We start from the raw sequence: 25,709 nt of genomic DNA, 5'->3' as shown, positions 1-25,709 counted from the left end.
GTCATTTAAAGTATCGAGAAATTTTATCTCTGCATTTCGTCCTGAAGTGAAATGTTCCCAGTCAATATGAGGATAATTGAAATCCCTTACTATTATTGGGTTCTTAATTTTGATAGCCTCTCTAATTTCCCTTAGCATTTCATCATCACTATTACTGTCCTGGTCAGGTGATCGATAATAGATCCCTAATGTATATTTTTATTAGAGCATGACATTTCTATCCATAGAGATTCTATGGAACATGTGGATTCGCTTAAGATTTTTACTTCATTATGTGTTTTTAAGAACTATATAATATATACTATATCAAAATTATTCATTTATTCATTCATTTATTATTTTTATATGTATAGACATGTTTTTCAATTTTAAACTTGTTACTTATACAGTAAATAAAATATTTAACACACAAGTAGGATTGAAATGATAGAAAACAATGTATTTTACACAAATTTCACTATTTTAAAAAAAGTATTAATAAGTACAGCATGTGCCCTGCAGTGTACTGTACATCAAAAAATAAAAAGTAAACATATGTTTATAAAATAAGATAAAAAAGCAAACAAAGAACAAATAACACTTTTACATAATTTTCCTTATTATAATCTGAGTTTTATCCATTTTCTGACTCATGGTCTGAGTCGTCACTAGAAACATCATTACCATCATTAATATTTTTAATAGTTTTATCACTGTCATTTTTACTGTACATATTTTTACAATGTAAATACAAGTGCTTAATAGTAATTACAAAATTAGAACATTTCTCTTGCTTTGCTTTCAAAGTTGACCTTATAACTACACTAGAATTGAGTGTTTTGGTTGTCATACGGTTTCTTTTTATGGTTTTTATGTCAGTTACCATGGAAAAAATTCTTTCACATGCTGCATTTGAATGTGGTAATGTGAAAACCTTTTTAGCCAGTTCAGATATATTTGCAAACATGAATTGACCTGAATAATCTAAATTCATTAACTTTCAATTTTTCTACACGTTCCTCAGTCTCAGTTTGCACCAAAACATTGCTAACTATAGCAGTACATTTCTTTCTTTAATGTTACAGCCTCAGCAATTTTGGAATCAGGGAAACATTTTTTAACTACTTCAGTCAAGTGTTCTACAGATTGAATACTGACGTGTTCAGCAAAATAACAAGCCATTCTAATCTCTGCATTTTTAACTTGCTCTTCAAATGTTTGTGCTTTTATAATTTTACAATCTTGTTTATTAAACATCTCAATTTTCTTTGTATTAGATACTGTCTCAACCTTTTGTTTGTCTTTTACCATTTGCGTGCTTATCTAACTCACTAGTACCTTCCTGGATTTTTACATCACAACATTTGCAATAAGCTAAAAAACAATTGTTTTCTACTTTCTGCAGCCAGTCTTTGTATTTACCTTCTTGAAGCCATGAGTCTTGAAAGGCTTTTTTGAAAGTAGATGGCTTCTCTTTTGGTGGAAGTTCACCTCGAATCTTCAATACTCTGTCCGGGGTGCTATCCTGTTGTTTTTGTTTCAATGTGGATGGATCTTTGTCTACTACTGCAGTTCTCTTCTCACCAGCCTTAGCTGTCTCTTTATTCATTTTTTATGATAGATAAAAAATGTGAAGAGATCTCTGAAATAATGGAATATGATAATTAGTATAATGTATATTTCAATTTATAGTTAAATCAAAGAAGGGAACACATTATATATTACCTAACACAGTAGGTGAAGATATTTAATATTTGCCTGGAGGAAGGTGCTGTTACAAGTTTAAGAACAGCCAAATGCTCTGGTCCACATTCTCTGTGCAACTGCAAGCACAAAATCCAAAATTGTAGAGATTTAATGACAGATCAAGAAACTAATCATAATCAGTAAGTATTAAAATATATTTAATTGTTGGAAGAAACTTTACCTAGAAGATAAATTTGATAACCAGCTCCTCATTACCTGCCAGCCAGCCGTTGCTGGGGTTGGTTTGTTGTGCGTACTTGTCACTACTGTCTTTTTTTTTTCTTTTCATAGACCATTATGATTGGAAGGGCCCTTAGGTAGTCGTTTAGTCCAACCCCCTGCTCAAAGTAGGACCAATTCCTAGACAGATTTTTTACCCCCATTCTCTAAGTGGCCCCCTTCAAGGATTGAACTCACAACCCTGGGTTTAGCAGACCAATGCTCAAACCACTGAGCTATCCCTATGTTGAAGCTCATCAATCTGAGAGCCACACAGCCACATGGCAAATATTCACCAACTGAACGCATTTTGAGGGAAATTTAAAAAGCGCAAATATTTTACTTGTTATGAAAACTTCCCAGGATGTGTGAGAGTTGGAAAGTCTTTTACTTTTTATGAAATTTTCCCAGGATTATTTAGGCTTTGAATGAAAATTCCCAATTTGAAACATTTTACTCAAAAATTCCCAGATTTTGGGAAATTTCCCAGGCTCTAGAGGCACAGGCCCCACACAGGGGAGGGGGGGGCGGCTGCTGGAGGGGGCGCGCGGCCAGCGCCCCCGCCCACCCGCGTTCACGGAGCGGTCACGTGGGCGGCGCCCCTGGGGCGGGGCCGCTGCTGCCTCGTCCCCGCGCTGGCCCCGCCCCTTCCGCCGGCTGTGACGGCCCGCGGCGGCGAGGGCTGGAAGAGCGAGTCGCGACTGGGCGCCGGGTTCTCCATGGCGGCGGAGCGGGCCGGGACCAGCCCCAGCTTCCCTCCTCCCGCGCCGGGCCACGGCCAGGGCCGCCCCTCGGCGGGGATGTGAGGAGCCGCCGCAGGTGAGCGGGGGGGGGACTCGCGGCCGGGGTGGGGGCCGCGCCCTCCCCTCAGCCCCTGGGCGGGGCCATGCGCGCGGGGACCCGCTGCGCGGGGGGGGGGCGGGTAGTTCAGGTCTGGCCTGGGAACGAGGCTGGTCCCCGACCCCGCCCCGCACATCGGTTATTATCGGAGGAGGCGGGGCGGGGGCACGCGCCGAGTGGCGCAGGGAGCCCGGGCCTGGGGCCTCCCAGACCAACACCCCCCCCCCCCGCCGCGCGCTCACGCCTGGTACCGAGCGACCCGGAGCCGCTGTTCAGGTGACACGCGGGGCGGGGGGGGGCACCGCTCTCGAGCTGCCCCCGCCGCTCCGCGGGTCGCCCCGGTGCTGGGCCGCCCCCCCCCCTCCCCTCCCCTCCCCTCGCGGCGGCGAGCGCGCTAAGCCAGTCGGGCCGGGCCCTGGTCCCCGCAACCCGCCCGCACCGGCGCTGGTGCCGCGGAGCCCAGGGCGGCGGCTGCGGGACCTTTGTAGGCGACAAGCCGCCAGCGCAGGGGAGGTCACCGGGGCGGGGGCTCGTCTGTGCCGCCGCCGCCCGCGCTGGTTCCCGTCGGTCCGAAATTGTGGCGCTCTCGGTCGTGCCCGGGGAGCCCCGGCAGCGGCTCTGTCCGGTTGCTGCTGGCGGCAGCAGCCGCCGAATTAGCACGTTCCAGGCCGGTCGCTCTGCCCGAGCCCTTTTCTCGCCCCTTCGGGAAGCAATTTCCTAAACTTCAGTGCGCGCTGAATACTCACCATTTACTGCCGGATCGCGCTTTCCATTGCTAGCAGCTTCCGCTTCCATTTACAATTCTCCCTGTCCGTGTGGCCCCATTGCCCCCCAGACATTACCCTAAAACCTTTTCCCAGGTCTGTTTATACCTCTGGGTCTCAAACTTTTGTACTGGGACCCCTTTCACATAGCAAGCCTCTGAGTGCGACCCCCCCCTTATAAATTAAAAGCACTTTTTAATGTATTTAACACCATTATAAATGCTGGATGGAAAATGGGGTTTGTGGTCGGTGGAGGCTGACTGCTCGCAACCCCCCTTGTAATAACTTCGCTACCCCGAGGGATGCGATCCCCAGTTTGAGAACCCTTGGTTTATACTTTGTCATTTCCCCTCTTTATCTGAAACCATTTATCCAAGTGTCTTAGATGTGCATAAAGGCCTTATCTTGTGCGTTTTAACTCACCTAAGTTAAGAACACACCTTTTTTCCCTAGAGACAGTGCAGCCAGTGTGCTAGGCACTACACAAATATATAGGCAGATGTGAGACCTGCCTTGACTAGCTTATACTTAATTTTATAGGTAGAAAAAGGGCATCCTTAAACTAGTCACCTGAACTTCTACTTTTTCTCATTCAAATACTCCTATAACATATTCTCTGTTCTTTTTTAAGTAGCTACCATGTAAAATGTAGCGTTCTCTGATTTTTTTTGTAACTTCCTGTGATGTTGAACATTTCTAAAGCTACTGTAGTAGCCAAGCCACAAAACCTGGAGTGTTTTCTGCGCCACTGTGTATGCACAGAATGCATATCCCATGCAGATTTCTGTGCTTCCCTGAAGAAAAAATACTTTCTGATGGGGGAAGCAAAGAGAAGCTGCAAGAGCAGTCATGCTCCCCTACCCAGCAGCATAGGAAAGTTGTTTTGGGTGCAGCCAGTGGAGAGTTAAGTCACTGCAGGTGGAGCGGGGCTGGGGATGCTCTGGCTGGGGCTGCACACCCCCTATACCCATACTCCACCAGCCTCATCTCCTGCATCCAGAGTCCTGCCGAGCCCCAGACCCACCCTGACTGGTGGCACCCATCCTGCGCTGGACTCAGCGGCTGGTCCCACTTGGGTTTGGGGGAGGAGTGCACTTGACCTGCACAGAGCGGCTGGGTCAGGGTCAGACTCACTCCCAGAAACGTCCTCCAGCTCTGTATCTCCCCTCTCCCCCCTGCTTCCATTGCTCCTCAGCCGCAGAGGGTAGGGGATCACTGTACGGGGAGCTGCTCCCCTGTCCGCCCAACTGCCGTGTATCCAGCCCCTTCCGTCCCCCTCACCATACCCCCACCCACCCAGAGCACCCCACACACTGATGAGCACCATCACCTATGCACCTGGACCACTACATAGCCACCTGCATCTGGATCCCCCGACTCCACTGAGCCCCAACTAGCTGCGCCTGGACTCCTACCCCATCAAGCCCCAGCACCCTCCACAGAGTTCTATAGCCCCTGTGCATCTAGATCCCTCCACTGAGCTGCCCCCACCCAGATTGCTCCACATAGAACCCTCTCCCCTCACTCCTGGACCCCTCCACACTTAGGTCCTGGCAGGCTGAGTCTGCCCGCCCGCCCACACCTGGTGTGCCTGGCGTGGGGCTGCTAGCCCTGGTGAGTTACTTCGCCTGCTACTCCTGAGAGAATTCTGCATCAAAAAAATAAAAATTCTGCACATGATATTTTTTTAATTCTGCAAATTTTATTTGTCAATAAATAAATATGGAGGCTCCAACGTGGCAGTAGGGAGCACAGGCCACTGGCTGCACAGAGGTTGGAGATCATCCTGCAGCCCTCCCCCTGGGACATAGACCTCTGGACATAGACCCAGCCCTTGTGTCAGGGTCAGGTGTAGCCTCAGCGCCAAGTTAGGGGAAAGCGGGGGGAGGGTTGTTACTGACAAAATTTGCAGAATTTTAAAATATTGTTTGCAGATTTATTTATTTATTTTATTTTTGCACAATTCCCTCAGGAGTAGAGTGTGCAGCTGTGATAGACTGCTGCTGTAAAAACGTGGCTTTCTGCTCCATTTGGGACATGGGGGCTTTCAAAAGCATGTCAGTTGCAGCTTTAAGTTTTTGTTAATAAAAAACTTAAACTGCTAGGCAATTGTTTTAAGAAGTGTGAAAGATCTACTTAAAGGTGTTTACACTAACAGGTAGATTTAAAATCCAGCTTTAACACAGCTGTTGCTTTAAGTATCTCTGTACTAGTCCTTCATTACATCATTGTTATAGTTTAATTGCTTTTTAGTTTAGTTACCTGACATAATAGGTGGATATTATGTGCACTATTGAATTTTATGGCTAATATGCTTTTTTATAGATCTCTTGTGACTGTAGTCTTTGTTGGTTTCATGCTATGCTGCAGCTGTCCTTCTTTAGAGGCATCTGTATCTCACACTAAAGAAGAGAAGGGGCATGAATGGACAAAAGATGCTTGAGCTAGGGGGAGGCTTTAACTTAATAGTACTTGTATGTTAGGCTGTTAACAGTAAAATGTACCGTATTTTCCGGCGTATAAGACGACCCCCTAATTTTCCAGTTAAAACATAGGTTTTGGCCTATACTCGCCATATAAGACTACCCCCCCCTTCCGAGGCAACACCATTTAATAACATCAGATTTGATTTAAATAATTTTAATTAAAATGGTTTTGACTTACCGGTACTTAAAATCCTTCAAAATCCTCATCATGTTCATCCTCTGACATCATAAGTTCATCAAAGACTTACTTTGCCGTCGAGATCTGCAGGTAATTTTTGTGCAATTCTGGTCTTTTGCCTCAGTACCAGATTATGCCTTTCCAAGAACCTAGTACGCCAGGATACAGTGGCCTTAAATCCTTTGCTGTGATCTGGGTTAGATTTGGCCCACTGAAGTGCAAACATACGTATTTTGTTTTGTGTCACTACATAACCATTTTGACGATGCTCATGCACCATGTCTGTTATGTGCTTTTCAAGTTCTGACCAATGTGGGGTGCCTCTTCTTAATGCACACTTACTCCCTGGCATACTCTTTAATGCATCTTCATTTGCTTTCCAGTCTCGGGCCATCTTTTCTGTTACTCCATATTGACTTGCAGCAGCACAATTATGTTCCTTGGCAAAGTTTACAACTTTCAGCTTGAAACTGGCTTCAAATTTCCTTCTTCTTGCTGGAGCCATGATGGGGTCTTTTCTACCAGCCATTTGTTGTACACCCACTTACAGAACGTCCCTAATCTTTTAGGCCGCTGGATGTGTGGTAATACAGTACTGTAGCTTCGGCTACATACAGAACGTCCCTGTGCTGATACTGTATGTACCGTGCTGAGCCAATCCCGGCAAGCGGTGTATTCTATTAATGCATACAAAGCCTGCTTGGACTGGCAAAGGTTGTAATAGGCCGCCTCTCTGACTCAGCCAATCCGAGCAGGCTTTGTATGCATTAATAGAATGCACCGCTTGCCGGGATTGGCTCAGCGCGGTACATACAGTATCAGCACAGGGACGTTCTGTATGTAGCCGAAGCTACAGTACTGTATTAGGGCACATCCAGCGGGCTAAAAGGTAATAATAGGGACGTTCTGTATGTAGCCGAAGCTACAGTATGTTTATACCCGGCGTATAAGACGACCCCCGATTTTTTGGGGGTTGTTTTTTAGTATAAAAAGTCTTATACGCCGGAAAATACGGTATTGAGAATATTTGTTTATGGTGTTTTTGTTGGTTATTTTCATAGAGATTTCATTTATATGTTGTATAAATGTTTATTGTATAAATTAAAGTAAAGGCTTCCAGTATCAAAACTATATTATCACTGAAGCGCTTAATTTCCCATGTATCAGAGGGGTAGCTGTGTTAGTCTGGATCTGTTAAAGCAGCAGAGAGTCCTGTGGCACCTTCTGTTAGTCTGTAAGGTGCCACAGGACTTTTTGCTGCTTTTAATTTACCATGTAATGTGACATAGTAAAGAGGAGTATATTTCTTATTACTACTGCAAAGTATTTAAAAAATGCAATTATGTAGACTGACAGAGACTTGCTAAATAGGATGAAGTAGTACCTATAGTATATTTGACCTGTTACTCCTTTACTCCCCAGATGTTGTAGTGTGGTAGGTTTGCTTCATTTTGCTGCTACATAACAGAAAACAAAAGTCAATGATAAAAAGTGTTAAAAGATTTGCTCTTTCTTCTTTGTGAAGTGAAGTATCAATACTGTTCTTCAATGTCGTACTAATAAAAATAGTCTTGGAGACATGGTAAGAGTTGAGCAGGTCCAGGTAACATTACAAACACTTTTAGTGTCGTTTGGTACTTAGGATAAACTTCCTAGTATCGGCAGTTTTTTCAGAATGCACTGTTGTTGAATTTAAACATCATGGTGTCTGAATGAAAATCTCAGATTTTAGTCTTCATTATTATCTGGGAAAATCGAAATCTGTGAACAAAGGATGCAGGATTATTTTCTGAAATAATCTACAGATCTATAGTCTACAGAAATCCACAGGAAAGGTCTTAAAAATTCTGTTTTAAAATTGGTGCTTTGCTTCTTCCTGAAATCTGTAATCAGGCTGAAACAGGTGTGAACTTTTCTTAATTCATTTTAAAAGGGTCTTGATTCTGAAGGCATTCCTTGATTTTGGTGTTGTGGAGGATCCATTTACACACAATGCTTAAATCTTGGACTCCTTAACTATAATAGTTATTTTAGCAATATCTCAATATGATTAAGTTAAGAGTTTTATATAAGGAGTTCAGCACTAGAAAAAAAATAAATTTCAAGACATTTTATTGCTCAATAAAATGACATTTCAGCGTGGTACTTTTTTTAAAGAATAGTGTCAGCGTAGATTTTGGGCTAGCTTCCTTTTTCTTTCAATGTGGTCTGTTTGATTAGCAAAATGGAGGGTATATGGCATGTGAAGAAGTATCTATAGGATGCCAGAAAGGTAAGAGATCTGTAAGAAAACAGTCCAATTTTGAAATAAAAAATTGAATATGATTCAGTAGGTAGAAAGAATGAAATTTGTTTTTGTGCAGAGGCTCAAACAAAGGCATATGCACTGCTTAAATCTCACAATCTCTTTCAAAGGCTGAAGTGGGACATGTAGTCCATAAGTCTTGTACTGGCCATTTATTTATTGATTGGGGTTCACTCAATGTCAGTTTTTATGACCATTTTCTTAGGTAGAGCCACCTAAAATACATTTAAAATAATTTTAAATATATTAATACTTCAGAAACTTAATATTGAAATCTTTTAAGAAGCAAATATCTTTTCATTTTTTAAGTTTGTTTTATATCTGCTAAATTTGTGAAAACAAAAGTCAGTATATCTTTTTCAAATGAATCAGAATGGTAACAGCCACATGTTCATATAATGTTATGAGGACTTAATTGCATTCATTTTCAGGACTGATCTATACCTAAAACTTTGGTCCACCTACCTGTGTTGGTCAGGGCTGTGAAAAATTTCATGTCCTGTGCAATGTAGTTAGGTCGTCCTACCCCACAATGTAAATGCTGCTAGGTTGCCGGAAGAATTCTTCCATCAACCTCACTACAGCCTCTTCAGGGCATGGATTTACTACAGCAACAGAAAAAGTCTTTCCATTGTTGTAGTAAGTATCAACACTACAGCGACCTAACTCAGGCCAGGTCTACACTACAGACTTATGCTGGCATAGCTGGGTCAGTGAGATGGGATCCTTGACAGACATAGCTATGCCAGCAGAAGCCCCAGTGTAGACATAGTTATATGGTCAAAACTCTGCTTTTGCAGGTGTGTGGCTTGTTTCACTTATGGGGGATGGTTTTACTATATTGATGCAAAGCACAGCTTTGTCAGCATAGCTGCATCTACACTAAGAGTGCTTTGGCTTTGTTGGTATAGTATACCGGTATTCCTATACTGTAAAGTTCTCCAATGTAGATGTGGCCTCAAAAGTAGTAATATTTGACAGTTTAATAGCTTCTTTGTATGCTAGAGCTGTGTCACAACTCTTATAACATTTAGTATTTTCAGCATGGATTATTTTAGAATAAAGGAGACCCTGTCTAATTATTAATGTGGCTTTGTTTACATTCAGTGGCAAAACTGGGTAAGTTGGAACAATTCATTCTGCTCACAAATGGAAAGAGTACAGTCATCTCCATGAGCAGTGTTCCATTTGCAAACAGGATATAAAACTTGTCATTTTGGCTAAGTTAGTACCCTCTTGATATTGACTTACAACTGCCTAATTTTAAATGTAAAAAAGACTAGCTCCCTAATGTGCTTCATGAAATACCACCTTCATTTAGTGTTGACTGTGTAGAAAGTTTTAGTCACAATTGATTTTTAGCTGGTATTTCTATATTTAAAACACTACAGCGGTGCTGCTGCGGTGCTTCAGCTTAGGCATTGCCTCTGATGATGGGAGGACTTCTGCCATTGGCATAAGAAATCCACCTCCCCAACAGGTGGTAGCTTGGTCGACAGAAGAATTCTGTCAGTCTAGCACTGCCTACACTTACGTCGGCTTAACTACATCTCTCAGGAGTGTGGATTTTTCACACCCCTGAGAGCCAAAGCTAGGTTGACATAACTTTTCAGTGTAGACCAGCCCTTAGACCTGAACAGGTAAGCTTTTACCAAGTAAGGCCACTTCCTTTTCTCATTGCTTAACAAAGGAAACTTTTATGGTCATATCTGTAGGTAAACGTGCACAAGGTGAAAGGTTACATTGTCTTTTATTTTTTCCACCTTCTTTGCATATATTTCAAGTGCTATGCTGTGCACATCATTCTCACAAACTTATGTATTTTAATCAATATCGTCTCCACTTAACAAAAACCTGGTTTAGTTTGAAAATCTTTTTTTTTTTTTTGGTTGCGCTATTTGGATGCTTGCTGCTATGGCCTAATGGAGTAGGAATGTGAAATTGAACCATTACTATAAATGTTACTTAGTCACTTTGCTCATGTTGAAACAGGAAAGTGAAATTGGTAAGGTCTTTTGGAAATACCACTTTGCTACTCTGCTGGCACATTGAGAACAACAACTTGGAAGGCAAAGAGCTTCCTCACGGCTTACGTTGTCAGGTGTGGCCTATTCCTTTATTAGATTTTGAAGACAAATGAGTTTCTTGTCAAGTGACTGGTGCTCTTTCTTTCTTCTCAGAAGTTTTCCACAACGTTGTTTTCCCTCTATCCCCTTGCTCCCAAAAGAAATATCTTATTTTTTATGAGGGAGAGCATAGCTCCATTCTTTAAATTGATGTGAGAGCTGTTTCTTTGACATCAGTTGACTCGGACAGACTATGAGTAGATGCCTCCTAAAGGGTGATATACTGTTGTGTGGGTGCTATGGTTCCAAGCTCTTTATTCTACAAAAGTAAACTGATCGCTGAGTCACAACTTTATCGGTTCAGTGTCAAGCTGATTTTCCACAGTTGAGCAACAGCCAACTTTGTGAGAGTGAGTTAATTTCCTGTTGAATTGGGCCATACACTTAGTAAGAGAACACTTAGCAAATTTACAGCATTTGTGACCAAAACAATATCTTCTCCATGGTCTTCTGGCTTTTCCCCTTGTGTTCAGCATAATGACAGCACAAGTCACTGGGAGAAGACAGCTTTGTCCGTGTCCCTTTAACCAAGGCTGAGAGAGGTGTAGTTTCCAGAAGCTCTTTACTCTTCTCCTTTGAGGTTATGGGGATCTGTTTTTTCTGGGGATGCTGCATGAAATGACCCATAAACAGTAATCTTAATAAAACCAAGATTTATTAAAAACAGAATGAAAATGAAGTTTAAACAAAAATATTGGTTTGCTTAATGTATCTAGACTCTCATTTTGAATAAGCTAAACTATTTGTAGTTAGAGGAAAAAGGAAAAGTGAATAGCTTACATCCCTTGAAAGCAATCCCCTCTTTCTGACCGCTCAGCCTGCCAGCATCGTATTGCAGTCTACAGGGCAACTTCTCCTTTGTCCACCTAGACATATTTATTAAATCCCCTCCCCAGCTTTCCCAAACAGTTTTTTTTTTTTTTTTAAGACAAATGTACAAAGAGGAGTTAGCACCTTCTGGGAGATGGTCCATTGGAAAAGAAAAACCCTTCATGATGATCAGAGTTTTTCAAAGATTTAACTGCCTAGCTCAGATATTTCCTTTCATATCTCATGTCTTCACTGCAGAGTTAAAGTTATCTACAGTCAGGTACTTCTCACAAGTTAGCCTAGCTCAAGTGAGAATCAGTCACAGTGTGAAATAACACTCCAGCTTCTGTGTCCACAGTCGTGCTGCACTCACTCATACGCACCTAACACTGTTGGGGTATATCCCATAATTCTTTGCACTGGAATAAGCTGAACTGCTCTATGAATATTTTCCCAGTGGACTGTGGGAAAACCTGTCTGTTCTTTCTCAGCATGTGGTGGTGGAAAATTGGGGAAGGCACTGGAGGACTGTTGGCACTCAAGTGGCGTTTGCTTGCATCCACAATACAGAGTGGTCTTTTTTAGCAAAACTCAGCAGCTGCTAACTCAAGTTTTAACCTATAAAACATGATGAGCCAGAAAACTTGAGAGAAAAGGACTGTCACACTTGAGGTTAAGGTGGTACACAGGACTTGAATTGTAACTCAAGTGAACTTTGCAGTGAAGACAAGCCAACATACCAGGCCTCTTGCTTAAACCTCTAAGCGTTTTTTCCCCCCTTTTCCATAAACTATAAACCATGGACAGAGGACTGCCACGCCAGTGTTTTAAAAATGGCCTTAGTATTACAAAATAACATTTTAAAATGTATTGCAGAATGTAATTTAGTCATATAGGTCACATCAGTTAATAGAACCCTTCCTTTTAGTTTTTCTCTAGGAATAAATATTTAAGTCACAAATTATTATTTGTATTACAGTTCTCAATACCCCTATCATGGTCAGGGTCCCCATTGTTCAGGGCAGTGTACAAATATACAGTAAAAGACAGTCACTTCCTTGAAAATTCTGTAATTGTAATCTGCAATTTGTATCTCAGCTCCACAAAACGGTCACAAAATATTACTATTCCATCCACAGAAAGTACTAGCCATCACCTAGATGGTGATGAAAAATCTAAAGGGATTTCGCTTTGTTTCCTTTCCAAACTAAGCTTTTCTTCTAGTCTGCTAGTAATTTGAGTTTGACCAGTAATTACAGATACCATTTTAAAATTGGAATTAGCCTTAGACAAAGCCTGAAGGTTTCATAGTAAGAGCTAGAAATGGGTCATGAAAATGTTCAAAAGAAAACAGGAACTGAGCGTTGTTTGCTAACCATTTATGCAATCTTGAATTGAGAGCGAAAATCTAAAGTGCATCATTATTCTTATTGATGGAAGTTGAAAGAAACAGTGGACTCAAGCTGTACTTGCCCTAGGGTATTGCTAGCCTAAATTCAGAGAATTGCCTACTATATGCAACTCGGTGCCAGTGAGTCATAACATCAGTTTTCAAGCTGTACATGATGCAGTATCATGATCAGATATCTTTTTTTCCCCTCTCCCAGAGCAGAGAAATCTTAGAGCCTGACTTCTCCTATCTCCTCATCTCCTAAAAAAGAAGGGGTGGAGAAAATGAGACTTTGGCGTAGTCTGTATTTAAAAGCTTTGCTGCTGTAGCTATACTAGCAAAACCCTACTAGGTCAGGTCTACATTACAGACCTATATTGGCATAACTATGTCACTTGGGTGTGAAAAATCCACACCCATGAGCAACGTAGTTATACCCACCTAATCCCATGTGTAGACAGTGCTATGAGGCAGGAGAGTTTCTCCTGCCAACATAGCTACCACTTCTCGAGGAGGTGGATTAACTGTGCCAAAGGGAAAGCTCTCTCCTATTGGCTTAGAGCATTTTCATTAAAGCGCTACAGCGGCACAGTGTTTAAAGTGTAAACTGGCCCCTAGTATCAATGAAGCTTATCCTGGCCAAAAAAGTGCCTTTGCTGATATAGTTTATATACCATTTCACCAATAGTTATGCTAGCAAAAGCTCTTTTACGCCAGTATAACTTAATCTGTGCAAAGAGGGTTTCGCTGGCATAAAAATAACATAAAAAAATCACACCCCTACCTGATGTTGCTATGCTTGCAAGTTTCTAATGTAGACCTGACCTTTGCTTTTAAGGGGTATATGATATGGGTTGTTCTGACCTTATTTCTCACTTCCTCAGCTGATATTGAGGAGTGGGAGACAGCCATTTAGGACTATCTTTCTTCACTACATGAAATGAGCCTTTCTTCAGCAGGGGACTGAGTCTCATTTTGCCCTTAAAGACTTGTACTGTCCTTTGTTTACAGCATCAAGGATTTGCATAAATGCTAGTCTTTAAAGTTCATTTTGATATTTATTTATACAAGATGGAAGAACATGTATTCATTTAAAAGAAAGTCAAAACCGATTCTGAGCTCTATCAGGAGTATGACAAAGGCTCTGTTATGCTATAAACAGGTAAGTCAACTCAATAAACAAGCAATACCCCTAGTACAAGTCACTGAGATTGGGTTTCTCATGATAAAATCTTTTTTGTATGCAATAAAACTTTTTTTTCCAAGGAAAGTGTTTCTTTTGTATTTTGTAAATTGCTCACCTGACATTATTCTGAGCAACACCAGTACCATGTGTGTGTTTAGTGAATGGAACACTTACTCCTGCCATTTTCCCAACCCAACAGCTATTTGATCAGGAAAGGGCTGTGTTGAAAGTTCTTATATACTGGTATTTGCTGAAGCACTATTGCATGTTAAGAAAACAGAGTGGTGCTTGAACTATGCGGGTGCATCCATGAAGATTAGACAGTGCACTAGGTTATTTCCAATAAAAAATTTTTTTTGCATCAGAATGGACTTGCAGCAAATAAACTGACTTTTCAGTTGCTCTGTTAATCCATTTTTAGATTGAACCATATAAGAGAACCTACTCTAGTTAAAATTATTTGAATAACTTTTGTCTTTCCTTGGTCTGTTCTATCAAAAATTAAGCCTTCCACAACTAAGCACTTGATTGAGGAGTCAAAAATATTGTGTTCTGATTATGTTTGGAGGGTTGGGGCAATAGCTTTATTTAAAATCTATAATTTGTGAATTGTTTAGCAGAGACGCATGAGATGAATGACAGTCAAGTTTTAGGGAGCGTACTCATACTCACTGTCACAGTTCAGAGTGACTGCACCTGTATTTCCCCCTCAGTGGTTGAGCAGGGGCACCCACTCTCACCTTGCAGCTCCCCTGCTGTTGCATTTCTGGTGGAGACCCTATTTTTCTCTCTCTTCTGATCAGGGTATTTTTAGGTACAGTTCCCTGCCTTCACTGTGCTGTTCCCTCCATAGACAGATTGCACAATGACACCTGTTTGCTTTCTCTTCAGAGATGGTTACCAGGTATGATTGCTACAGTTATAAGATACCACCCAGCACTTCCTATGCAACCCTATTTTATTCTTAAGGTAAAAGGCATTACAGAGAAAACCTATTAAAACAATGAAAGAACCTACGTGTGCAAATAAGCTTACCAGAGAATCCCCCAACACTAGCATGAGCTCTGGCAAGAGCAGCCCTTCAGTACCCCATCCACAGGATTTCCTTTGTGGTGACAAGTTTATCAGAGCTTCAGCTCAGAACAAACACACAGTCCTATGGAGCCACTCCTAATCTTTCACTAATGTTTGGGGCCCTCCGTGAACCCTGGGTCCTATCTGTTTGTTGGATCAGGAAGAAGGCCCTGAGCCAGTTTAAAAACAGGCTATTTATCCAAAAACTCTTTCTTTGTTGTTACCCCTTCAAACTGGATTTTCCAGGGATGTGAACTTCTTGGGTGGGGTGGGGGGAAGTGGTTTCAAAGGGCTTATAAAGGAGGAAGTATATGAGCATCCCCCTCCCTACTGAAAAGGTACATACGCTGCCCAAATAACACACACACAATTGCACTTTTAATACAATGTGCCCCAAAAGGTATTTACACTAATTCAGTAAGATTTAACTTTATGAAATTAAGTTTTTCGGGTATAGTAGGATAACACGAACTCTGTCAGTTTGTCACATCCACTTTGTAGAGATCGCTGAATTGGAAACCACCTGCTGCTCAGTATGAATATCAGTCAGATTTCTAAAATGGAAAACACTGACCAAACATAATTCTCCCAACAGGAAATGGAAGGGACCCTGCTTTCAGAAGTATTATCCCAACCTTCTCTCAAAAGTTGCCAGCAGGCAGACAAGGATAGGAATATTAGCTCAGTGTGGGTGGGGATGATATTTTTCGTGGGGGGGGGAGGGGGTTAGGGTAGGGGTGGAGGATTGGGGTGCTATGCCAAGCTAAACTGCTGATTTCTTTTACAGTTTTGTATGAATGGGCTAGACAGTCTAGCAAAGTCAGAGAGGTCTTGTGTGGGAATTTCCCAATTTTTTGAGTAGAAACACTGAAAATCAATCGTTACTGTGTATTCTCTTGCATGCTTTCCCTGCAGAGATTGAATGTCTCCTGTGACTTACTTCCCATCCTGGCCTACCACAGAGCTGCACTTCATCATACTCCCTGACTGAGTCCTGTTTTCCCTTCATTCCACTTTTCCATGCACAAACTGCATTGCCCCCATATTTCACTGTCCTACACAGCTCTGCTTTTTCAGCCCCTTCCCCACCCATTGCTCCATCTCAGAACATTCTCTGACCATGTCCACCTACTGCCCTACCATATTCAACCTTGACACACTGATATATATCAATGTTTAAAAACCTAATAGAACAGAGGAGTTAAGGGAGCATAGCAGGGAAGGGAGAACCATAGTCTTGCTTACTCATTCATATCCCTCCTCATTTCCTTTAAGGTGTGTCAGGTGAATCAAGGGGGCAGTCAGGAGTATGGGGTGACGGTATTTGAATGGGGGGATCTGGGGCTGTCCATATAACCTGCTGTGGATAAGAGCTTGGTGTGAATGGCAAGACACTAGTGCATCAGGGGCTCCTCACAGCATGGTGTCCTCAGCTAAGGCAGCAGTGTTGGGGCCTTGATGGACCAGTGCCTTAGCCCCCTCAGACCGCCTGCAATATTTGGGAAATAGCAGTAGTTTGTGGTATGGGTTTACAGTGTTTGCACAGACTCTAAATTCATCTTGGCAATAAACGTTGAAGTAGAAATATTTTATTACTGTCCTTTAGATCATATACATGCTAAATTGACTTGCACTATATGTTAGTTTCTTTTATACCTGGAACATATATTACATAGGTGAACCAGGAATATTATGAACATTTCATATATTCCTGTAAGTTTCAACACATTTTTGTTGACCTCTTCCCTCTGCAGTTCCAGTATATAGAAACTTGATGCTGTTTTTATCCAGAGTTGGGTTTTTTCGTGGCAGTATATCAGAGTAGTGCTCTCTACTGGTCAGCTGTTTTAAAAAAATTCTATGCAACTTAAAAGTGGAAATGAGAGAAATGTTCATTCCCTTTCATATTTGACAGAAATTAGTAAGCCACCTTGAAATATAATTAAGCAGAACATTTCAGTGTTTTAAGACAGCTTATGCGCATATCTTAAAAATCCAAATCTAATGTCTCAGAAAGAAACTGTAATATCTTTATTGCACCATGTATCAGAAAAGTAATATAATTTAGAGCAAATAGACAATTGTCATATCATGCCAGAAACAGGAGTTCATTATTGAAGATTTTGACTCCTGTTCTAAAAGTTCTTGTTTAACACTTTCCCCAGGCCCTTGCTGCAGTTCTTCACATAACTAGGCTTGAGACTCCAATAGTCTGAGTGAAGGCTTTTCCATAGTAAATTCTTCCATCACCATTGTAGATAAGCATCAGGGATGCTTTGTTAAACTTGTACTGAGAAAAACAACCCTGCAAAATCTATTGGTAAACAGAGGATTGCTGGTGGTTGTTGCAGTTTCTGCTACGTTGTTCCTTCAAGGCACTATTTTTATGCATCCTGAAAAAGGGTCTCCGCTAACTGAACTACCATGATTTGAACAGTCCTTTGTAACCTTTTTCTTCTATTGTTCCCGTAATCTTATGTGGCTGTTGAGATGCTATTGCTGTCTTAACTCAAACCTGGATTGTAAACTAATTTAAACATAAATAGCAATGCTTTGTGTGTGTTATATGGAGTGGAACTACCCCTCTACCCTGATATAACGTGACCCAATATAACATGAATTCGGATATAACGCAGTAAAGCAGTGCTCCAGGGGGACGGGGCTGCGCACTCCAGCGGATGAAAGCAAGTTTGATATAACGCGGTTTCGCCTATAACGCAGTAAGATTTTTTTGGCTCCCGAGGACAGCGTTATATTGGGGTAGAGGCGTGCATGTGAATATGAAGAAAAAAACACTATATATGTTTGAAAATACGTGGCTCTGCTTATGTTTGTCTTCAAGCGTCATTCCTTGTTGCTTCTTGTACTGTGAACTCTCATCTGGAGTGCCAGATGCTCTTCTGCACTTCTTCAAAATCTTTAATGCGTTATCTGTCCTATTTCACCCCTGCCTCAAGTATGCACCTTCATCCAGTGTATTTTCTGATCTTTATCTGCCTTTAGAGTTCAGGTTCTTTGGGGCAGGCCCAGCCACACTGCCATTTTTGTTGGCTGCAAACAGAGTTTTTCCATAAGAAAGTAGACGTGTGATTTATTTGTATGAAATCCTGTTGTGATAATATGCGCTTGTTCAGGTTTCAGCATTGCATCACCCTATCTCCAGTAACAGCAGCTCTTCTGTTCCATGATCGATGTGGCGGTTTTGAACACTTCAGTAGTTTACGAAATGACCCAGAGTGGAGGAAAATATGATTTCTATATTGGTCTCGTGTTGGCTATGAGCTCCAGCATTTTCATTGGAGGGAGTTTCATCCTAAAAAAGAAGGGTCTCCTCCGGCTGGCCAGGAAGGGCTCCATGAGAGCAGGTATGCTATGCACTTGAGAACTTTTGCCTGTTTTTAATTTTATTTGAATGCTTAGTGAATGGCTACTGAATTTTCACTCTGATTTTTTTGAGTATTGATTTACTTTGTTTCCTTATTGAGAGATGAAACTTCTAGACCTAAAATATTCAGCTTCTGTATTTTCACTGGACTCTTTGCATTATTTCTAGTTCATTATTAAGTATAGTAAAAGGTGAAATCCCTTTCTGTAATATATTCAGTTTGTGTCCTCTAAGTACATTTCCAAAACAAACTGTAAATTTGCATATGTTAATCAAAAAACATCTCAGTTAAGAATAAACCTGGTCACATCCTACCTGCCTCCCTCTTCTGAGCTTCCCCCCTCCCCCTGGAAAAAGCCTGTTTAAAGAGATGATCTTCTGTGATTGGAAGATCAACATACTGTCACTGTTGGAGGATGTGGAGGGGAATGAATTCCAGAATCAGGGCCCCTACAATGAGGGTGCTTGCCTCCAAGTGAACAAACCTAGGAACTGTCAGTTTGAGTGTCTCAGTTGATCTCCACTGTGGGGATAGAGATGAAAGAGGCAATTTCTAAGATACTTAGGACCCAAATCAGGGCTTTGTAGGTCTAAACTGCACCTTGAATTGTACTTGAAAATGATTTGGGAACCAATGCGATCAATCCCGATTGCCTGGATGCAGAAATGGATGGGCTCATAAATAGTGTAATTGTGTCAAAGTATTGGATCAGAATACATCACGGCTTTTATTTTCTAAAACTAAAATGTCTCCTGAAGACTTTCATTGTCAGAAATGCTGAAATAATAAGGCATGAAGGGGGAAGGGCAGTGCTCAGGAAGATGACATTCCAGAACCTTAGATGGTTGTGGGTTTTGGGTTAATATTTTACTGTAGCACAAAAACATAAGGTTATTTTACTTAATTCTTATTAGGTTTTGTGTATGTATACTAAAATAATTTGTTGTTTTGACATTTTAATAGCAGTTAATGTACTTCATCAAAACCGAAGGCAAATAATTTTAAGAACTGGTTCATCCCTTGGGTAATATTGCATTGCATCCATCCAACTTTTTGGATTTTTGCTACAGCTGACTGTGCATTTGATAAGTATGTTAAAGACTTGAAGTAGTAGTGGGGTAACTGTGTGTTGGGTGTTGAGATACTACAGTGGCGGGCACAACAGAAGAGCTGAGCTAGATAGAAAACAGCTAGAAATATTCAAGATGATGTTGGATGGACTGTTGCCCTTCTACACCAATTGCTCTCTGTTGACCAATTGTATCAGTCTGAAAATAGTCTGTGCTATTGCCCCCAGGTAAGCGATCCACACTGAAATAGTTGCAGTGTATCAAAGAAGTGAAAAGTTTAATTGTGTGTGTATATGGATTAGAACGGGGCGGGCAAACGTTTTGGCCTGAGAGCCGCATCGGGTTTCGTAAATTGTATGGAGGGCCAGTTAGGGGAGGGGGTTGTGGCCCAGCCCCCACCTCCTATCTTCACCCCTCCCCTCCCCAGACTCCTGCCCCATCTAACCCCCCTGTTCCCTGACGGCCTCTCTGGGACCCCCGCCCCATCCACAGACCCCTGCCCCCTGACTGTCCCTGGACTCCTGCTGCCCCATCCAACCCCTCCTCTCATTCTTGACAGCCCCCCCGGACTCCTGCCCCATCCAACCACCCCTTCTCCCTGTCCCCTGATTACCCCTGGACTCACGCCACCCCATCCAATCCCTTTTCTCATTCCTGACTCTCCCCCCAGGGCCTCTGCCCCTGTTCTGCCCCCTCCCCCTGACTACCATCCATACCCCCGCCCCCGGCCACCACCCCGAACTCCCCTGCCCTCTATCCAACCCCCCCCGGCCCCCTTACCGTGTTGCTGGAGCAGCAGTGACTGGCGGCGCTACAGCCGCGCTGCCCAGCTGGAGCTGGGCCACACTGCCGCCACCACACAGCACAGGATTAGAACCTTCCATCTCTGGTGATTCCAGAGAAGTTAGTGTTGCTATGAGTGAACACAGAATGTGTGCTCTCAGTTTGGGAGGGGGCAAATATTGTATGGCCTCTACCTTTGAAGTTCACCCAAATACCATGGAGGTGTGTGGCTTCAAGTGTGTACATTAATGTATACGGTATAATGTATGCTCTCCTTAGATTATACGATTGACTGTTTCCCCAAGATAAAGTTGTATCTTCCTATGGATATCCTCCTTATTTAGTGTATAAAAGGAAGAATGTGTGTAGTCAACTGGGATTACAAACTGGAACTATTTAGGTCAACTGTAAGAATAGGGACTCTGTTAAATCCTCTTTTTTATTTAATTTGTTTTTTAACATTGTTATAAGTCTAGAACATTACCTCAGAATAGGCAAATATCGTGCATTCTGTAATGCCATTTCTAGTCCCAAAGAAATATATATACGCTGCTAATCTTTAAAGCAAATTGCACAGGAATATCTGCACATTTTAAGAGGTTGAAAATATTTTTACTTCAACCCTAGCCTCTGATTATGCATCAAATTCTGCAGGTGTTTGTTTAATGAGTGGTTGCATATATGTTTATAACATGGGTTGAAAATAATTCTTTTTTTTGAATATAACTCTCAGTCATAGTGATTGATGTTTGCCCCTATGTGTTGCTGATTAATTACTCGTTCTTCCAATTCCAGGTCAAGGCGGTCATGCATATCTTAAAGAGTGGCTGTGGTGGGCTGGACTTCTGTCAAGTAAGTACACCTCTATCTCAGTATAACGTGGCCCGATATAACACGAATTCGGATATAACGCGGTAAAGCAGTGCTCGGGGGGGGGCGGGGCTGCGCATGCCGGTGGATCAAAGCAAGTTCGATATAACGCGGTTTCACCTATAACACGGTAAGATTTTTTTGGCTCCCAAGGACAGCGTTCTATCGAGGTAGAGGTGTATCAAAAAGAATAACCAGTGTTAAAAGATTTTAAATATCAAAATGTTCAAAAAAATTGTTGAATACACAATAACCAAAGCTAGAAATAGTGCATACCTCTGTACACTGAGATAAAAATCGGTATTTGAAAAAAAAAGTATTATTAGTAATATCTTTGTAATTAAAATCAAATTAAAAAGAAGGTTCTTGGGTGTAAAAAGATGCATCTCCAGTGAATGTTTTCAATAGTTTTTCTTGATCAGCAGAGAATTTCACCCTTTTTTAATTTTTACCATTTATGTATTTTACTTTTTCACTTCACTAAGCTTGGGCAGTTAAACTAGACCAGTGGTTCTTAAACTTGTTTGATCTGGCTCCCCTTTCTGTGTGTCTTCCCTGGTACATATACTGCCACCCAGCTCTGAATGCAGAGCGGAGAGCAGCAGCTTTGCTGGCTAGGTGCCCAGCTCTGAAGGCAGCATTGCACCACCAGCAGCACAGACAGAAGTAAGGGTGGCAAATGTGAAAAGTGATATTCATCAGTATCACTTTTCATAGCAGACCTAGCACCCCATTGCCACCCTTACTTCTGCATTGCTGCAGCAACTCAGGGCTGACAGCTGGAGCCCTGCTGCCTCCAGGTGAGGGCTTGTGTGTGTGTGCGGGGGTGGAGGGGCATGAGCCTGGGCTGCTTCCCTGTGAGGGACTGGGGTGGGGGGGAACAGCCCCAATCCCGGGTGGTGGGGTTTTGGCTGTCTCCTTTATTCCTGCGTGTACGTGGCCCTTCTGCAGGAGCCCAGCCAATACAAAATACAAAACCATTCACTGAAAAAAGTTACTTTAAAATATTTTGAAACCACCTCTCTCTCCTTCTCTTTGGTTTTGTTATCTTTTTACATGTCTCCTAAACTTTGGACTTAAACAGTGTGACTATGCGCATTTAGCTTGACTCATTGTAGTTTATGTACTGCTTCATAGAAGATACAATTGCAGATTATTTTGCTTATGTGAGAATTAAATGACCTGAGTTAGTAGGATGGGGAAATGCAGAGGCTGTTGCATAAAAATAGATTAGCCTAAATTAGAGGTGGGATTTATTTTTGTTATATGGAATATCTAGCTGCTAGCTTTGAGTTCTGCTTATATTAAACTGCCATGTCAGCTGAACATATTAGTTGAATTTCTTCTCTGTGGGAACACTTGTTCAGTTTCAGAGGTTTCTCTTACATGTGTTAAGACTTCCTCATTCTTTTTTTATTCTGCAGTGGGAGCTGGTGAAGTAGCTAACTTTGCTGCTTACGCATTTGCACCAGCTACATTAGTGACTCCATTGGGAGCTCTCAGTGTTCTTGTAAGGTAAGAACTGTTTAGAAAGAAGCACTATTTCAGAGAGGTAGAAGCGACGTACGTATTTAGAAATGTCTTTCTGCTTAACTCTGACTAAACTTAATACTCATAAAAATGGAAGGAGTAGCACTGACTTAACCCAGGCATAAGCTGAGTTGGCGCTCTACAAGCTCCCTTGCACAGCTCTAGCAGTGTACCTTTACCTTGACTTGCAACACCCTGCTATTCCTGTCTTCTGCATCTCTTGAGGGTGGAAGCCAAGACTAATAAACTAATTTTCATTCCTGACCAAAGTCCGGATCTTATTTGTCTTTAGAGAGTCAAGGATTTTGCACCAGTACACCACATTGTCTTGGAGAGGGATTTCATAGAGAGGATGATGGGTAACAGTCTCCCTCGCAATTTTGAGGAGGCAGCATAATTTAAAACAACTTTTGGGCCTCCAGACATTTACAGGTAGTCTAGTGCATAGCAGACATGTTAATATAGACAATTGTAATTATGCTTAATATATTTAATTAGTGGATTTAGTCTAATAGAAATGTATGAACATGAGTAATATTTCAATATCTAATATAGTGCACAACCTCTAGTCATCTGCAACAAGGGAGCAGTAGAGCTTTTATCTGCATAGTGAGGCAGTATGTACTTGATTCTGTATTCAGATTGTTTGCCCTCTTTGTTTATTTGGAGCCTTAACTTAGAATAACAATTAACAGCTCTTAATTACTTAGAGAAAAGTGTTTTCTGAAGTTTGACACTATTTAATTTGCCCACAGCAGACATAAAAAAACATTAATCTCCTGATTCCTAATCTGTCAATGTATTTTTTCCTTTCAGTGCCATTCTTTCATCCTATTTTTTAAATGAAAAACTTAATCTGCATGGAAAAATTGGATGTTTGTTAAGTATATTGGGGTCAACTGTGATGGTCATTCATGCTCCACAAGAAGAGGAGGTAGAAACTTTGAATGAAATGTCCCACAAGCTAGGAGATCCAGGTGAGAGAAAATGTCAAGTTCATCTGTAAGTAGCAGGGTAGCTAATGAAGGAAGATAAGTATGTTTATCCTACTTTGCTAGAAGGACTGTGGTTCATTTACAGTTGCAACTGTTTCAAATTTCTAGTACCAAAAAGTTAAAGACCACCTCTGTTTTTCTACAGCTGTAAATAAAATATGGGTTTGAATTTTACAATAGACTTAGCGGAAGCTTTGAAGGATACCAGTGAATTTATTTTGTACAGAATGCCAGGATTAAACTGAGGTCAGTTTTTGTCCCAGTAAAAGCATGTTCTGAAAGAATAATAAATTAGCACTTTAATATGTTAACCTAAGAAGCAGACAGCTATTTTCCCCTTGTTACATTTTCTGCAAAGAAACGTCATCTGTTTAAGTCAATTTTGAGCCGATCTTAAAAAATGAAGCATAGACTGTGGGGAAAATTTACACTATCAAAGGGTTTCCATTAGGACTAGTAACTAAAATTTAGGTCAGTGTCATCTTTGTTTCACATTATATTATAATAAAAATGAGACCTGCTTCTTATATAGCAGTTGATATCTGTAGATCTCAAAGCACTTTACAAAGAAGGTAAAGCTCCATTTTACAGATGAAACTGAGGGGTGAAATGACTTATTCGAGGGCATTATGAGCATGTCCCATTGGTGACTTAAAATTCCTGTTGCTGAATAAAGCACCCAAATCAAAACAAATCACAGACAGCATTTAGATACATGCATACACCTGATGGTCTCTCCATACCCCTGGTTCTGTGCTTTTGTAATAAGTCAAGGATTGCAGTAAAAGGGGAGGGGCCTGGGGTCATAAGATTTGTTGTAGCCTCCATTTTGGATGACTGGTAGAAGAAAAATCATTTGAACATGTAATTAATAAAATGAAGGGGAGCAAAAAAGCCTATCAGCCTTGACTTGTGGCCCTTAAAATATGCACTAAGTTTCTTGGTACCTAACTGGATGCTCTTGTGTACTGTATATAAATAAGTGATTTTTTTTCCCCTACTGCAGGTTTTGTGGTTTTTGCAACACTTGTCGTCATTGTGTCCTTAATACTGATATTTGTGGTAGGACCTCGCCATGGACAGACCAACATTCTTGTGTACATAACAATCTGCTCTGTAATTGGAGCATTGTCAGTCTCCTGTGTGAAAGGCTTGGGCATCACTATCAAGGAACTTATTGCAGGAAAACCTGTGCTAAAACATCCTTTGTCCTGGATTCTGCTGCTAAGTCTTATTATCTGTGTGAGCACACAGATCAACTATTTAAACAGAGCTCTGGATATATTCAACACTTCCATAGTGACTCCAATATATTATGTATTCTTTACAACATCTGTTTTAACTTGTTCTGCTATTCTTTTCAAGGAGTGGCAACACATGTCTGCTGCTGACATTATTGGCACCTTCAGTGGTTTTCTCACGATCATTGTGGGGATCTTTTTATTGCATGCCTTTAAAGATGTAAATTTCACTCTAGCAAATCTGCCTGTCTCCTTGCGGAAAGATGACAGAGCAATCAATGGCACTCTGCCAACCACATATGAATGCTTTAATCATGACGAAGAAAGCTCAACCTGTGTAGGTGAAATACAATCCAGTGAAAATGTCCCATCCAGGAGAAATGGAAGTCTGGCAGCCTTCTGAAAATGTGTTAAAAGAACAATTCTGTAACTTTTTTTTGCTGTAAAATGTTTGAGTTTGGAAGCAGATGATGTACTTGAACAATATGTACAGACAATCATAAATTTTTAGGTTTGATTAGTTTGGACCAAGAATAGTGATGGAGTTTTAATTTGCCTTATTTTTACTTTAAAAAGACACACTGCAATGACCTCAGTACATGGTTTGGTTCTGTTGCTCTTAAGTTATCTGTGTAAACTTGTAAATATTTTTAATTTGAATTTTCCATTTTAAAGACTTATTGCACTAATAACAATTTTAACTATATCAAAAATAAATTGCTTTAATTTTG

The 25,709-nt window shown here is 41.3% G+C and overlaps 1 protein-coding gene and 1 long non-coding RNA gene across 2 annotated transcripts; one reads left to right on the top strand and one right to left on the bottom strand.

Annotated features, from left to right (window-relative positions):
* Positions 1–372: 372 nt before the first annotated feature.
* LOC123363686 lies at positions 373–2,643 on the bottom strand. The gene is made up of 3 exons (XR_006576863.1): positions 2,513–2,643; positions 1,705–1,802; positions 373–1,621 (listed from the first exon to the last, which is right to left on the bottom strand). It is a non-coding gene; the product is annotated as an uncharacterized LOC123363686 (long non-coding RNA).
* On the top strand, positions 2,586–25,709 carry NIPA2 (NIPA magnesium transporter 2). The gene is made up of 6 exons (XM_045004938.1): positions 2,586–2,763; positions 18,238–18,468; positions 21,138–21,194; positions 22,637–22,727; positions 23,559–23,719; positions 24,744–25,709. The coding sequence occupies exons 2-6, from the start codon at positions 18,288–18,290 to the stop codon at positions 25,379–25,381; spliced, it is 1,128 nt and encodes a 375-aa protein (XP_044860873.1). The 5' UTR covers positions 2,586–2,763; positions 18,238–18,287; the 3' UTR covers positions 25,382–25,709.

Source organism: Mauremys mutica, chromosome 1, assembly GCF_020497125.1.
Source record: "Mauremys mutica isolate MM-2020 ecotype Southern chromosome 1, ASM2049712v1, whole genome shotgun sequence".
Taxonomy (NCBI): Eukaryota; Metazoa; Chordata; order Testudines; family Geoemydidae; genus Mauremys; species Mauremys mutica.
This window is presented reverse-complemented; position numbering and strand designations above follow the sequence as displayed.